At 43.4% G+C, this 17,241-nt stretch overlaps 1 protein-coding gene across 1 annotated transcript in view; it reads right to left on the reverse strand.

The window, feature by feature from the left end:
- Positions 1-368: 368 nt before the first annotated feature.
- The window catches only part of grin2a (glutamate ionotropic receptor NMDA type subunit 2A), a gene marked incomplete at its 5' end in the record, with an annotated part of 132,009 nt that continues 115,136 nt past the window's right edge, over positions 369-17,241 (reverse strand). The window contains 5 exons of the mRNA XM_022756859.1: positions 369-2,363; positions 4,337-4,575; positions 9,032-9,129; positions 11,167-11,256; positions 14,552-14,712. Coding sequence (XP_022612580.1) covers positions 369-2,363; positions 4,337-4,575; positions 9,032-9,129; positions 11,167-11,256; positions 14,552-14,712 — 2,583 coding nt within the window. The remainder of the gene's footprint in view (positions 2,364-4,336; positions 4,576-9,031; positions 9,130-11,166; positions 11,257-14,551; positions 14,713-17,241) is intronic.

Below are 17,241 nucleotides of genomic sequence, written 5' to 3' on the forward strand. Positions count from 1 at the left end.
CGAAACTTAGGCCTTCTCTGTCCCACTAATGGAACTATACCATTTCCTACCCCTTTTCCAAAATTTGGGGATTAATGATCCCCCCTTTCCATTTACTCCCGGATACCTTATGGCAGAGTGCCGGCCATGCAGCCAACTCATTGGTACATGGCAGAAGATGGACATAAATGGTGATATCATCTGCAAAGAGAGTAGTAGTAGTACCGTCATACCCAAGTGGGCACAAGTTCTTTTGGGTTACAATGTCGAAGAGAAGAAGAAAAATGTAGTGTGGCTATGGCATCCCTTAGTGGATAACATAGTTGATAAATTATAATACAAACCCAGAGAGGAGTAAGGAGGAGAGAACACATTATTTCTTATATCAACTAAACATCTGACTCCAGACTGGGGATTTTTTTATAGACCCGTCTATTGCTGAACTGGGCTGAGTTTAGGACACCGCGTGGGGCCGGGTATGCACTAGTCTTATTGGCTGAGTAAGGCATCACATGCTCTTTATTGTACATGTCATTAGCTATCCGCCCGTCCCGTGAGCAGTATGAAGTGGTGGATTTAACGGAAGAGCGGAGATTGTTCGCATCGTTGCGTGTTTTGATGGGGGCCGCTCCAAGGACCGCTGCAGGTGAAGCCACCGCCAGCTGTTTGTAAATATCAGAGGAGCTACGCCCATGGACCAGTCTGCTGCTGGTGTCATCCCTCAGCGAGTGGCTGAGGAAAGGGTTTTCCGAGCCATGGGCCGGGTACAGGGACTTGCTCCTCTTGCTCTCCTCCAGGTTGTGGTTAAACAGCATTGATTTGGAGCCGGTGCCAAACAGTCTTCCGGAGTAGGGACGCATGCCGAAGAGGTTCGCATAATGCGAGTCAGATGCGGAGTCCAGGAAGCGGTCCTTCTCCTTGAGGCTGACGCTACGCGCCGGTCGGCCCAGGTCTACATCCTTGGGCTTTTCTAGCATGATGTTGTCAAAGGAATGCTGACGACTGAGCCTCAAGCGGTTTCTCTTTTGGACATGTGGCCCATCCGTCTGTGGCCAATACAGACCAAACATTTCGTCTGGTTGCTGCTGCTGCTGTTGGTGGTGCATGGTGGGACTGACCAAGGGGTCTGTGAGGAGCTGGTCCTCACTAATGTCATACAGGTTGGCCATGTGGATGCATGCTTCACACCGATTATAGGGTGAGCGTGTGGCAGAAGCTGCGGCAGAGGCAGTAGGCGTGTACGGCCCTGCTGGTGGGTAGCTAGCGGTCACTTTGGACAAGCAGGAACGGCAGTGTGTCTGTTTGTAGCGATCAATGGATTCATGTGGGGACAGGTTTTTCTCTTTCACGTTGTAGTGTTTAGAGTAAGTTGGGTCTGGTAGAAGATCTGAGTCTGTGTGATGCAAAGGCGAGGAATTCAGATGAATGATGGGCTGCTCACACTTCCTAAAGTTGTCGCTGTGGTCAGAGTAGATCTCAGGGTAATCCAAATCGTCTGCAGCGAGGCCACGACTCTCGCGGTAGTGAATGGGGTCTGAGTGCAGGCTCAGCTCTCGGTCTGAGTCGATGGTGTAGATTTTCTCTCCTCCTCCTCCTCCTCCTCCCCCTCCTCCTCCTCCTCCTCCCCCTCTACCGGTTTGGTTGGTTCCGCCGCTGACCTGCTTAGTCTTTAAGTAGGACAGCTCCACCTCACTGCAGTCCCTTGGGTATTTTGACGTCACCGATCTTTTTTTTAAGTTGTCCTTGGGCTTCAGGTGCTTGTTGTTTTCTGGGTCCTTGTAGGAGGCTGCCCTGCTGGAGCAGTCGGAGATGTCAGAGTGGGCTGTGTCCTCAGGGAGGTAGCGCTGTGTCTTCATCGACATACGTGGGTCTGGCATCAGCATGTCGGGCATCGGAGGGGGCCCAGGTGGCACTGAACGGAGCGTGTCCACTGACTTCTTCCACAGGGTCCGGGGCGGCTTGGCATTGGTCTGGACTGCGTCAGCGCTCACTGCCACCTCTACTGTGTTGGGATTGGCATCATTCAGGGTCAGAGGATGCTGGCCTCCCTGGAAGATGTAGTTGTTAAGGTGGTCTTTGTGGCGGTTAGCAAGGTACGACTGCAGGTCACCCGTATCCCCATAGATCATGTCTTTGGGAGCGTAGCTTCGGTTGTCAGCATAGATGAAGTTGCCCTTCTCTGCCATCATATCCATGATCATCGGGCCAGCTGAGTGCATGAACTCACGTTTGGGTGAGTTCATGCGCGAGCCACCCAGGTTAGATATGTTGGTCATCTGTTTGGCTGACTTGATGAGCTTAAGCATTTTGTCCTGAGGGCTAAAGTCCAGATCTGTTTTTTTCTTCATGTCAATGTGGACTCCATGGATGCAACTCCAGATTCCCTGCATGGAGACATATGGATGATCAAGTGGAATGGGGGGGGGGGGGGGGGGGGTGAAAATGAGGAAGGGTAACAGGAGAGAATGAGAAGATGAAGGATGAAGAGGGATTCAGGGGGAAATGGAGAGACACAAGCAGAATGATTACTTATCCACTCTGGCCAAACATATTTGTGATCTGTACACTTTATTGAAATTCATTAAATTAATGTTAAATGATAAATTGGTAGTGACTCAGCAAAACACAGTACTGTACATTCAACCAACAACAAAAACTTGAAACTTTGTTTTGTTTAAGATATGAATCTTCTAAACAACCATGACTGATTTTTGCAGTAGTAAAAACAACATAATAATGGAGGAAGTACTTAAGTAGAGAGTATTCAGAATAAATCATAAAGACACAAAGGCGACAAAACACACAGAATGTTGCTCAAGAAAATAATCATATCCATCCATCATAACCCAAAGAACAACTTTGTATACTTTCTAAATGGGACATTCAGACAAAATGTGATGTAATACAATGCAATGAAACGAGTCTGTCGACAGCTCCATCAGTTTTACAGCAAAACTCTATTTTACATCTGAAAACCTGTTACTTTGTGAAAAAATTTACCAGTGTCTCACAGGAAGTAGAATCCATTCAAACTAACTTAAATCAACAATCCTCTGAAAATACGAGAGGCTGGTTACATTATGTCTCAGAATTTTCTGCCCCAAGGCTCCCTTAGAGGCACTACAGGGTTTACACATTTTATTGTGAGAGAACAACAGAAAACAGCAGAAATTCCCATCAATTTGAGTGTGAGGGAGATTAAATAAAGTATGGGCTGTTTATATAGGTTAACTACTAAACAGCAACTGCTAATCTAAGGTCTGAAAGTAATGCCATAGAGCTCTCCTTCTGTGGTATAAGTCAGAAAAACAACCACAAATTCTTTCCTTGCTGCCACCATTTCCCTCTTCACAAATGCATCCTTAAGAGGCATTTATCACATTAAAAGAATTCAAAGTGCCTTTTCGGTTTAGCTCACATTTTGTGGGCCTTATCAACACAAGACAAAAGAAGTCTTTTGCCCTCAATCACTCTTGAGAATGGCTTTGAAATACCATCTTTCTCAAGAACCTCAGTTTATCTTCTCAAAGTTTTCTTCCCCCTCTTCACCATCCCTCTCTGTTAACTTTGCAAACAGTCACTCTTTGTGAGAAAAAAAAAAAAAAAGAGTGCAGAGACACTGCAGTGCTTTTAGGGATGCACGCTCATGTCTTTGGTTCTCACACACAACAAGGGAGAATGCTGACCTTTAAGCAGAATGAGACAGGATAGATTGATTTAACGTGGGTTGCCGTGATTTCACCCAAAAAAAAACATGCTGCAATTAAGATCTATTTTTGTCGATATTCAGGGCTGCCTCGTGATGCCTCCTCCTGCTTCCATCCCCATCCTCCCCTCTTATCCTCCTCTGTGCAGCCCTCCCTCCTTCCCCCTTGTTTCACGCAGTTTCTTAGTTTAGCAGTAGCTCTCTGTCTCTGCGTGTGTGTGTGCGCGCGCGCGTGTGTGTGTGGATGCTTGCTCTGCTCCCTTATTCTGCTGATAGAAAATAGAACTGAGACAGGCCCGTCTGACCCCGATAATGCAGCATTAGCCCCCAGTACAGCTGCAGTGCTTCGTTGCACCTTTTAGTCTTGAACACGACCACTGTTAACCCAGTCAGACCACCCCAGGCCCAGATATTCACACAGCCTCACACTCACATGTGTACACACTCCATGGCCTGTTTCTGGGAGTTGACCACTGAGCCAAACTCCAGACTGTTGCACCAAAGCTGTGTCTTGTTTCCATTAAAAATGTAATTCTATGTGAAGCTGTAGCAGGTATTTGTTTTCCCAAACCACACAACATACTAAATAATGCTTGTAGAACATGTCTGCGCATACAAACATACGCCTCCTGCGCACAAACCAGTTCTTACCCGACTGATGGAGAAAAGAAGACCCGGCGTGCCGGAGCAGACCCCAGTGAAACAGTATCTGAGCCTCCAGTAGAAGAGATGCTCAGAGACGAAGGTGATTAGGGAGAGCCCCATGGCTGTGGCCAGCATGTAGAAGACCCCAGCCATGTTGTCCACATCCAGCTGACTGGACATCACCTCGTTCTTCTCATTGTGGCAAATTCCTGTCAGCCACTGGGCTTCTAGTTCCTCCATTTCACCTGAAAAACAAAAGAACAGAAAGAGAGAGAGAGAAAGAGAGACAGAGAGAGAGAGAAAGAGAGACTCAAATCCTTTACTAAGTGGCTTTTCGGGGTTTGATACCAATGAATTTTAAGCTTAGGCATAATATACAAGTTTGCCCCAGGGTTTTCTGCTAGTGCATACGATGTCCAGCTGTGTCTTGTTTTCATTAAAAATGTAATTCTATGTAAAGCTGTAGCAGTTTTTTGTTCTCCCAAACCACAAAACAGGCTAAACAATGCTTGTACAACATGTCTGCACACGCAAACATACACGTCCTACACACAAACCAGTCCTTACCCGACTGATGGAGAAAAGAAGACCCGGCTTGCCGGAGCAGACCCCGGTCAAACAGTATCTGAGCTGCTTCTCAACTCTACCATCACACACTTTTGAGGCTGTAAGTAAAGAGCTTTTATGGGTCTCTCAATCACAACAATAACAGAAGATGCCGTTTGACGACGTCGTGAAATAGCGTGAGACCACAGGAGTTGTTTTCTTCATTGTTGAACAACTCATTGCCGTTTTATTTTTAGGTTAGGATTCCTTCTGGGTTCATCATTCAGGAGGTTTTCACCGGGACTCCAAATATCCGCAGAGGTCTCCTCCTCTCCAAAACAAAAAGGACCAGGTGATTAAATCTGGTAAAAACACTGAATGAAGCAGTCTTTTGGGCAGACAGGACATCAGGAGGGGCTGCGAAAGATCCAGATGTTCGATGACTAAGATCCCTCATTAGTTTAAGGTTATAGTTTTACGTTTATAAAAAGTGACAGTGACGTGACTTGAAACAGTAAGAAAGTAGTTGGCTGGAAATGTTTTAATATCCATCTATCTGGCTGACAGCCAGCACTTATGAAAAACACTGTTTATATCCTGATGCTAAATTATACAGTATGAGACAGAAATTTGCAGTTAGAATTGCTACTCAAGTCACTTTGCATGTACATAAAACGTTCCATAAAAGCTGTTGTAAAATCTTATCTACTAGCATTTCAATTCTTTTATTTTTTTTTTTTGTTTCGTAAATATTTGAGATTATCTGCAAAGAAAGTTTGTATTACTTTAAAAGTATATGTGAAGTATCATATAGTGTTCTAAATTGTATTTCAGTAGTTTTCCCTCCAATTAAAGAATGTCTCCAGATTTTTCATAGTCAGATTTAAAGATTTATAATCTGTGTTTATGAGTGCATTAAAAAAAAAAAAATCCGTCAGCCTATATAAGTATGTTGAATGCTAATATATTTCTTTAATCAACTGGTTTTGCGTGGGCCGTGGTTTAAAATAAATATCTTTGGGCATCACCAAGCAACTGGGCTTCCAGTCCCTTCTGTGTTCCCTGATAGGGCAAAGAGATAGTTTAGTGCTAATGAAAGAAAGGTAGAAAGCAACAAAGACCTTATCTTTTCCCATTCCTCACTCTGTGTTCCCTTCCCTCTGTTCCCCCTCCCTCTCTGGCTTCCTCTGTGACATTTGGCGCGTGGCTAATCCAATCTGTGTCATTCAGGGCTGGATAACTAAGGCTGCTAGTGGGGAAAGACAAATATCTTGGTGGGGTTCAGCTCGATGTCTTGGGGCTGCAGACTCACTAAGACATCATTAACCCTTTAGGACAAGTGAGGAGAATTTGTCTCCTGGTAGATTTGCAAGACACTAATAGATGCAGCCATGGTACATCTTTGTTTAATTTGACATTATGACATGCTTGGAATTGGCTGCAGAAGAGAGTTAAGATAAATGAGAGTTTTAGGTATCAACAGGTCACTTTGTCTTGCTCTCTCTCTCTATTTTTTATTTATTTATTTTTTATAAATCGAGTGCATTCAAGGGAAAAGCTTTGGGGAGCTGCTCCTGTCTGCACTGTTGCTCTGACTCCGGGGGGGAAGTATTGCTGAAATTCAAATTTTGTTCTCTTTTCAGCAGCCAGGCGGCTCAGGCAATAGTCTGGTGGCCAGTCAGCTGGAACACAGGAACACAAGTCTCTACAAGTTTCATCCACACTTTCAGGGCTTTTAAAATTGTTTTAGTTGAAGCACCTATGAATGAAAAAAACAAAACAAAAAACATTTATTTTAAAGTACATGAGCGCAGCTTTGAGATGCTATCTTCTCCATTACATTATTATGAACCACAAACACGAAATCCATTCTGGTTCAGGACACTCACTTAATGCAAGTTTCTTCAGAATGCTTATCTGCACCCTGAAATAACTCTTCCTCGGTTCCTCACCCTGACTGGATCATATTTAGTTCTGACAGATCACAGTCTTTCCACACTGTCGAACCGTATGAATTTGGGCGACTGTCACTGCTCCAAGGTGAACACATTTGATCAGGATAGCGCTGTCTGAAACTAGGATTAACAGGTGGGAAGAGTACAAAATTTGAACATTTCCATATTGCCAAGCAGGTACTGGTAACACAACAGGATATGAAAGCAAAGTATTGTCATTATATGTATATTATGACAACATGTAAGACCCTCTTCAATGAAAATTAAGTTATACACCTTGTTAACATGTCCACATGGGGTTATTTTTTCATATGATACAAGATGAGTGAAATAAGCAGTCAACACCATGACTGCATATTTCCACCTTGGAACTGCAGTGAACCAATGACAAGGTTTCATATGTCACAAACTTAAGGAACCAATCATATCAACTTGCCCGAGGGGGCTGCAAAAGAAACCCGAAACCTTGCCATTACAGGGAGTGAGAGTTTGCATTAGGACAACCACTAAAACTGTGTCAGAAGCTACCAGTTGCAAGCTAGTAAGCTATCAAACAACATAAAAATCTAAAAGATGCTAGCTACGCTTACCGTTCTGTTACGGCTGCTAGTCGCCGTTTCTGGTCTGGCTCTTACTGAGCCTCAAACGTGGCTGAGGCTCTCTGATGTTTCCTCCGCTAACCATCTTGATGCACACTGCTCTTTTACTGGCCTGATGCAGAATTTCTCAGTGAGGAAGGAAGCGTAGATGTGCTTCCAGCCCCTTTTCAGACTTTTTTGTTTTTCACTTTTTATGTGGGGGAAAACCATGTTAAACGAAATATTGATCAAAGCAGATTATCTTTACTTAGTTTAAAAGGTGCCTGCAGGGGAACTTTAACCGTCAAAATGGGACCTGCCGCTGGTTCAGCCATGTGTTCACCAGCCCAAGTGATCCCAGACAGCCTGTTTTGTCTCTGTCTGTCTGTCTATTCGTCTCTTTGTTCTTCACCTTCCTCCACTCTTCCCCCGAAGAAGCCACATCTTCTCCCTGTCTCCTCTCTGTCCGCGGGAAGCCATATGCTCTCCACCCACATTGTGTCTATCTGATCAAGTAGCATCTGCCAAGACACCGAGTCACTGTCATCTATCAAGGAACCTGCCCTCCTCTCACTCCCCATCCCTCCCTCTCTCTCTCTCGCTCGCTCTCCACCTGACACGCGCTCTTTCCTCGTGTTCCTCTCATCCCGTGCTCCCCGTCTCGTCCTCCCTTCGACCTCACTCTGGCCATCACACAGTCACACCATCTCTGTGTGTTTTCTCCCTCACTGTGTTTTCTCCCTCTCTCTCTCTAGATCTGTCACACTCTCTCTTTGCAGATCTTTTATCTCTTCCTCATTTTCTATCTCTCTTTTTCTCTCAACCTATTCTAGTTAATTAGTTAGCAGCATGTTGGAAAGATAATACAGATTTAAAACATCCTCAGTGTATATTTACATTGAAAGGCCATGCTTAAACAGCTAAGTATGAAAAGACTGGATGGGATTAATGATCAGGAGAAGAAGACAAAGCCAAACAAAAACACTGAGTCTGATTTTTGTCAAAGATTATCCAGCCATGAAATATAATGGAGTGTGGCCTGCATGCTCTGCAGCCCTGATAAGATTTGGTTAGAGAGGATTATTGTGACACCAATGTTCATTTAATCAACTTCAGTGCACTTAATGTGAGTGGCTGTGAACACTCGCATCAGCAAAATGCTTTCGATGTAAAATGTAAATGAATCTGTCACTAAAAGCTCGAGCTGTCTTGCTTTCCTCTCCGTTTTGCAGTAGGAAATTGTTTATGTAAGAACTTCTGAAGCTACTGTAATAAAGGAATGTGGTGATTCAGATAGAGTAATGCGTATATACACACACACACACGTACAAATCTGGTGCTGCAAAGAAGAATATATTAGAATAACTTACACACTTTGCCCTCTGTTTAGAGCAGCCTTTTGTGTCCAGAATAACATCAAAGGACTATTTATACTTCACCGCTTTCCCTTTGTGCTGTCAGCAGACAAGGCAGTAGAGATGTGCACGTGTGTGTGAGAGAGTGGAAGTACCTGTGCATGAATTTACAATGCTGCCAAGGAATAATGTAACCTTTTGCCTTCGTGGATAGCTTCATGCACTCGGAATTTGTGTACGAGAACGCTGTGTGAGTGTGTTTCTCACCATCTCCGATGATGGCCAGGATAGCCAGATCCACCTGCCGTTTCCAGTAGGACCCTTTCTGCAGAGCAATGCCGTAACCAGTGGTAGCAAAGATGTACCTGAACACAAGCACGTCCAAACAAACACACACACACACACACAAAACACACATTTGAAACTTTATATCTGCAGATGGTGTCACTGCGATTCAAAATATCTTTGAGGAGATACCTCATGAGTAATGATGCACATCAATGTCATGAACTGGAAATATGGGTCAAAAATATTCAGTCGAAACTAAACACTAAAACTGTTTAAATTTATTCTTGGTTGATCCCAGATACAAGCAGCCCAAGTCCCTGGCCATAAATAATCTCATACAGCTACAGCAGCTGTATGAGATTTATTTTATTTATTTCTATTATTATATATCTAAATTCCAAGTGTCTCATATTTATTAACTTTTACTGCAGAGTGACTGCTGCAGGCTATCCTATCCAAATATAATCAAAATTAGAACCAAATTTACATATGTTTCAATGAGAATGTCCAAATGCTTTTGGGGAATGAAAATGTAAGGTAGGCACATTTTGACACTATTGACACATTAAACTGCAATCAAATTGCATTTTGGGAAGCACACTTATTTGCTTTCTGGCTGATAGTTAGATGAGAGGATCAATGCCACTCTCATGATTGTAAGCTATATATGAGCAGCTGGCTTAGTTTTAGCATAAACACTGGAAACAGGGGGAAACAGCTAGCCTGTCTTTGTCCAAATGTAATAAAATCCACCTACCAGCACCTCTAAAGCTCACTCATCAACACGTTGTATCTCATTTCTTTACACCGTACAAAAACCAAAGTGTAAGAACATCAAACAGGAAGAGGTTATGTGCCTGACAGTTTGTGTTCACGACAAGCGGCAACCTCCGGGGCTGAAAAGTGAAGCCAACGCAGAAGTGCCCGAAACTGCAGTTCCTCGAATGGCCACTTGAGGCTGGCTTCAAAAGAGAGTCAATCCCCATAGACTCCCATGTTAAAATGCCCAACTTTACAGCAGAAATAAACATGTTTACAGCCTGGTACAAAAAATGGTTTAATCTCTATAGCTAATAAATAAAGATGGACATAGCCTCTACGACGTCACCCATAGGTTTCTGAAGAGTGGTTTTGAAGGTCAGAGTGGGCTGCTCTGCCATCGCCATCTTGGCAGTGCCTGACTCTGCCTAACTCCCGACTGACCTAAAAATAGGCAAAGAGGAGGGGTGTGTGTGGAGCCGAGATTTCAGTGAATGTCTGTTTGTGGCAAGCATACGCTCATCCACCTGTCACTCAAAGCGGCACACCTGCAATTATGCAGCACTTTAAGCCTTAATAAAATTTAAACTGGTGAGTTACATAAACATTCACCTCCCGTACAGTTGTCATAAAGGAGGAAAATAGCTGTACAGACCGAACTGTTTTTTGTACCATGCTGTACACGTTTTTGTTACTTCTGTGTTGGCTTCATTTTTCTGGCTCGGAGGTTGCCGCTTGTTAATTTCCTCCTTCATGACAACGACAATGGGAGTAAATTTGTATAAAACTCATCCATATAAACTTTATTAAGGCTTAAAGTTATGGATAATTGAGGCCCTGACCACTTTGAGTGACAGGTGGGTGATTGAATGCTTGCCACAAACCGACATGCACCGAAGTCTCAGCTCCACACACGCCCCACCTCTTAACCCATTTTTAGGCTAGCTGGGAATCAGGCAGAGTCAAGCACTACCAAGATGGCGACGGCGGAGTCAGTGGAGCAGCTCACTCTTAGTTTCAAAGCCACTATTCAGAAACCTATGGGTGACATCACAGAGGCTCCATCTTCAAGACCAGTGACTTCCTGACCAAGAGTGTATTTCCCAAAATGATGAACTTGTCCTTTAAGACTCTATATGTGTGATGGCACAAAACCTCTGTCCAATAAAAAAATTACAATTTCAGAATCCATGTAGCTTGAATATACATCTGTGCAGTGTAACCTTAAACAAACATAAAAAAAAAACCCTTTACACAACTTACATTGTGGTTTGGATCACACATCAGGATCACATCAAGGCCTGCAGACAATCCACACTGAAAGTGTATTTTTAAGGAATTAAAGCTCTAGTTACCCGCTGCCAATGGTCACCAGCTTACATCCTTCATCTCTGCCGGCCATGTAGTTCAACACTGCAGCATCATAGATGAAGGCGTCCAGTTTACTGCAAAGGAAGAGAAAGAAGAACGGAGGAGAGAGACAGAGGAAAACAGACAGAGGGAAGGGATGAAGACAAAGCATCAGGGGTTTCAAATGTTTTTTAAAGAGAGTGAAGTGCACAGGAGGAGACAGACAGCAGAAGAGGGGCTTATTTTTCAGAATGTGTTGTTTGTGGATCAATTCTAAAGTGTTAAATCATCTCCAATAGGACTGCAATCCAAGCATAACCAAACACATAGAGGACACAGTGGGGAGTGGCTGCGGTTCAATACAGCACGCTTCACTGATGATAGGACCTTGGAGGCACATGGACGACCTAAACAAACACACAAACAGACACAAACATTTACACTGTCTCTCACTCTCGTTCTGCCTCTGTCCACACACACACGCACACAAACAAGCAGGTTGCGAAGTAGAACGTAAAAGATCCCAGACTCAGACTGACATTTTCAATGTAACTGATGCTGTCACTAACCACTGCTCTCTCACTCTCTCCGAGCTCGCACACTCTCTCTCTCACACACACACACACATATACACGCGGAGAGCCCTGCTAATAGTGCAGTGACTGGCTGGCATTTACTGAATGTCAGATCCAGCCCTCTAACGGAGGCTCACAGCCGATAGTTTAGCTGTGTAATTAGCTTAACCCAGCACTGGCTCCATCCACACGCAGGCTGTGTGTTCAAACGTGGGGAACCAGACGTGTGTGTGTGTGTGTATGCTTCAGTATGTGTGTGATTGCGCAGATGTGGTTGTGCACTGGTGCATGTCTGTGAGCTTGGATTTGTGCGTGCATGTTTGCGGACGCTAGCCAGACATACTGTAGCTCTAATGGCTTGGAGAGGGATTCGGCCATTGCTGATGTGTCACATCTTTGAATAAAAAATAGCAACACAGATTTCCTTGGCACTTTCCTTCTATACCTTTGAATGACGTCTTTAACACAGCAGAATGAGCTTTTAGTGTGACTCTGAATCTCATTTCACACCACTACAGGACAAGCCCTCAGTACAGTACAGTACCTGTCAACTTAACTACAGCACAAAAACCATCTAGACTCAAATACAACATTGTAACAGAGCCGCATTGTATATCCTAATCCAAAATGACTTCACTAATTCAGTAATTTCACAAGTACTGTATATCCATTTTGCCCACATAGAAACTTTTTAAGGAGTTGAAACTTTTGCCAGGACATTTAATGTGCAAAAATGTTCCAAAATCACAGCCTCAAACCCCAAGCACATCAAAAAAAAAAAAAAAAAAAACTGTTTCAGTTAAAACATGCAAGGCTGTCTTCCGACTGACAAGAGCACTGCGTCATAAAAACTCAAGGGGCTGTGTTGGTGTGGCTACGTGTTACCAGACAGAAAATGAAATGCAAACAGTTCAGGTTGAAGGCTCATGAGATGCCAAGACTCTTTGGCTTGAGGCAGGATTTTACCACTCTGCTGCAAAGTTACAGTCACAGCGGCAACAAATCCTCTGCTCCATGTATTTACATTTGCATGCTGAACATTTTAATTTGCGGAGTGCTGTATGGTTCACAGTACATGATATTCCAATGTGTGTACTTCTGCATGGTTCTGACTGGTAAATGGAGCACGTTGGAACAAAGGTAACTTCTTTTGCCAGAGCCCTCTGTTTTTGGACTCCCCACTGTGCTAACACTGGGGTCTCATTGAAAATGAATGAAGAGGCTGTGTTTTGTTTTTTTTTTCTTCTTTTTTTCCGTTTTTCACAGTCCTTGTGTCAGTTTGATCACTTGCAGCTTGTTGGCATTGTGCAGTATATTTGTCCCAGATATAATTGCAGCGGTTTAATGTGTTATCATTCATTTACTTATAAAAAATAATCTGATACTTTGAGGAATTTCGTTCTTGAAATGTAACCGAATCAATTCGGCTGCCCTGTGCATAGTTTTGGTTCTTGTGGCTGTAACAGATTCTGTGTGTAAAGCCTGTCAGCATTATGTGTGATGAGAGCTAATCCAGCCATCGAGCCTCAAACAGCTGAACGCTGCACTGTTGCTCATGTACTAATACCACAGAATAGAATTATCAATGAGGATATTACTGACTGCACACACCTGCAGCCGACTGTGTGCACAGATATACAAGAGTATGTATTTTCCTTTTATTTCTAGGCATGTTGCTTGTGTGTGTGTGTGTGTGTGTAGCACTAGTTTACTGAGGTATTTGTGTGTGCGTATGCATGTTTACACGTGTGCTGTATGTTAATGCAACAGCAAAGGCGGAGAGTATTATAGAGGCTGGAGTGGTTTAAGCTGTTTTTGTATTTACATCCAGTTTATTTATGACTTATGGATGAGAGAGAATGAGCTGGAAGACATAACTGCATAAAAATCATGGATCATGAATCATATCCTATTTGTTGTGTGTGTATGTGTTTTTTTTCTCCTCTCTCTTCCATCCCCGTGAGGCAGCCTGTCCTCTGGGCTGAGAGCACTGATTGGATCCCACCCCATAGCCATTAACCAATCAGAAATAACTTCTTGTCATATCATCTCATCAACCTTTTGTCCTTTACCTTTACCATTTTTTCTTTTCCCTCCCATCTCTCCATTCCTTGACGCCCCCCTTCTTTTCCAGTCTGCTTCCCCTCTCTCACTTCCCACTCCCTTCTCTTACCCTCAATTTTCCCTTCCCTTTTCCGTTGGCCCCCTTTTCATTCCATTACCACTTTCTTCTCTAGTCTCTTGGCCCCTACTTCCTGCCCTCCATCCTTCATCATTTCCTCCAATCAGATACTTTGCCCTTGGCCCCCTACCCCACCCCTTTTTCTCTTTTTCCCATGTGATGGTGTGATGAGAGTCACCCCTCTGCCTCTCCTCCTTCCTTTTCTTTTTACCGTCTTTACCTCCACTTTTCTATCCATCCAACCCTCTCAAAGTGCTCCACTCTTTCAATCTGTCCTTGGTTATCCGTGTGATAACCCTCCCCCCTTTCCCTCTCTTACACACACATACACACACCACCACTATCACCACCAGTCCCATTATAGAGACCAGTACTAAAAATAGCTCCTGCTGTTCCCAATGAGGAAGCCCATTCATCCCCAATCTCAGAGGAGCTGTCACACACACATGTGACACCAAGTACACTCACAGACATGCAATTACACACACATTTATGTGTAGGTACAGACACTTGCACACACACAAAATCAGGTAGACAAAGGAACAGTTTTGCATTAGTCAAACAGAAATTGATCATGGATCACTAAAGATCAGTGCGCTTACTCACAAAAATGCACACAAACTGTTTCCTCACCCTGTTTTGAGGCTGACCAGTGCGTCCTGGACGCCAGTTTGATGATATTTCACCATGTACTGGTGCATGGCAGGGTAGTTCTTCCTGATGTTCCTCTCTGTGGATCCATTTGGAACCGTCCCGAAGCGGAACGGAGGCGAGTATGCATACGGGTTCTGAAACTGTGGCAGAGGAGAGAAGAATAATGGAGAGGAAATAAGAAGGAAGAGGAAAAACAGAGGGAACAGCAAAGGTTAAAAATAAACACAAAGAGAAGCAATGAAACCCTACTGATAAGAGATGAGTTACAGAGAAGCAAAAGACTTTCCTGTGATTCTTTAAACTCTTGATTAGTTTCATTGCAGTTACTTCTTCCATGTTTAAGAACTAATAGATTAGGCTTTAAAAAATTGCAAAGGACATATTTGCAACTGAAAACAGGGTCAATCACATTAGATTAGTTTTAAAATGGGCAACAAGGGTTTACATACAAGCCACAATGAAACAGCCCAAAGTTGAATTTTAATCAAATACACTGTTACATGAACCTGTTACACACTGTATATTGTTTACAACCTTCATGGTTATACAATGAAAAGAAATGTACATGTACATCAGGAAGCATATAAACTGTTAGCTCCTATCATGTCTTCCTACCTGAACATGTCCTGCAAATGCAGATAATTCTAATGGATTTTCTAATATTTGGTATCACAGAGAGATTTTTTTAATTTCATCATTTTATCACTACAAAGTCCTGTGTTTCTGTGTGTGCATTACATCCTGGGACTATTATTTACCAGTGTCAGACATTTGTTTTTAACTGAATAGAAATGCAGTATCTGTAAAAGCTGTGTTGTACCATGGGTAATAGCAGCAACCACACAGGGTGGAGAAATTCACAAAAGTAACCCGTCCACGCAATCTGTACCGCAAACTAATCACAACACTGGGTTGTTAACAAAGGTCTTTCCTTTTGTTGGAATATTTTCACTTCATCTCTGATTTGTCTCCTCCTTTTTTTAATTCTCCATCCCCCCCCCCCGCGTCTCTCTCAGGTATAATCTAGTCAGTGTACAGGTCAAGGGTTTTGTAGTAGTGTGCTTGTCGCTGCGATAACAACCTACCCTCAAGCACTGCGGTAACAATCTGCCCTCAGTGCCAGAAATACACAAACCCTATCAATTAGAAGTGTGTATTATGAGCTCCACTCTAACCACAAAGTGTGTGTGAGTGTGTGAGGATGTTGTCTGGCATTGAGGAAGAGTGGTTTTACTAAATATTATTAAAACCGCTCTGTAAAATAATATTTGATGCCATTTTCATATACACGTCTGTTTTGCTTTGATTTCACATATTCATACAACACAGTAGTGACTCAATGCAAAGGCAGCGCGTAAGGGATTTTATTTGCATAGTGTTAGCATTGCTGTTCTTCTTGCTGTATGTTACACATCTGTAAATATCATCTGTGTATTTACATTGCCAGAGTTTCAATTGTTTATGTGATGTATCTACATAATACATATGTAAATATTTACAGATGTTCACGCATGCATGTATCTGTCTGCACACATGTACATCTCTATTGTGTAACCGGGTCAGGGTGAGGGCGCGCGTTGATAAGTCAAACTCTACTGTGCATGTGCATGTGTTAGCGGTGATGTCACGCAGTGTGTGTGTCAGCATCACAAGCGATAGGCCCCTGGAGACACTGTCTCCTCACGCAGTAACTCCTATTGTTTCCCTCTCCTCCCCTCATCTTTCGCTCCTTTGTAGCTCTCTTACGGTGGAGCTGTAACTATAAGGTCAGAATAGGGCACATGTGAAAAGGGGGGGGGGGGGGGGGTGCATCGCCGGTTGGAATCGCCAGGCCCGGCTGGGGAAATGCAGATTGGGGAAGTGCTCTTCTCTTGCTGGATAATTACCAGTGAAGGGCTTTTGAGAACTGCACCAGCTGCTGCTAATGAAAGCTTGATGTGGAGATGATGAGAAAATGAAAGAGCGGAGGCCGAAGGGGGACAGGTGGAGATAAGAGTACTCACCGCCCCGCTTCGTGGTCATGACCGACAGCATCGCACTCTCACAAAACTACAGAGTCGATATTGAGATTTTGTTCACAAACGATGGAAATGAATTCCCAACTTTTTCTACCAAGAGATCCTTATGTGCTCAATTTGTAAATTGTAAAACGCAAATGGAACATACAGACATATACAGTGGACACATACACTGTAGATGTCAATATATCAGTCTGAGAAACCTTTAAGGGTGTCATGCGACCCCGAGTGTGATCCCACTGCCATGACGTCACCTCAGCTCATCCGGCCTCCTCTCCAACTATCTACCCTTCTCTCTTCTTCTCTCGTTTTGTCCCACATCTCTTTAGTTGTTCCTCTTCCTCCTGCTCCTCCCCTGTAACCCGCTCTATCTCCTTATTATGCAAGTTCTGCTGTTATATAAGCAAAGGACTCCCTTCTGTATGTGTGTCTAACTGTGTCTTTGTCTATGTTGTGTGTGTGTGTGTGTATCTCTTGTATCTCTCTTGAAGCAGGGTTTCTCAAGGACCTTGTGTGTGATTTTCTTCATTATTATTTTGGTTTTAAGCAGTATTGTCGTGTCACTGCAAAGTGTTGACTTGTTGATCAGCTTGTAATCTTTTTCCTTAAACTTTCTGTTGTTTAAATTGGATTTTTCTTTGTATCCACAGA

The sequence above is a fragment of the Seriola dumerili genome, unplaced genomic scaffold, assembly GCF_002260705.1.
Source record: "Seriola dumerili isolate Sdu_G_001 unplaced genomic scaffold, Sdu_1.0 BDQW01000260.1, whole genome shotgun sequence".
Classification (NCBI taxonomy): domain Eukaryota; kingdom Metazoa; phylum Chordata; class Actinopteri; order Carangiformes; family Carangidae; genus Seriola; species Seriola dumerili.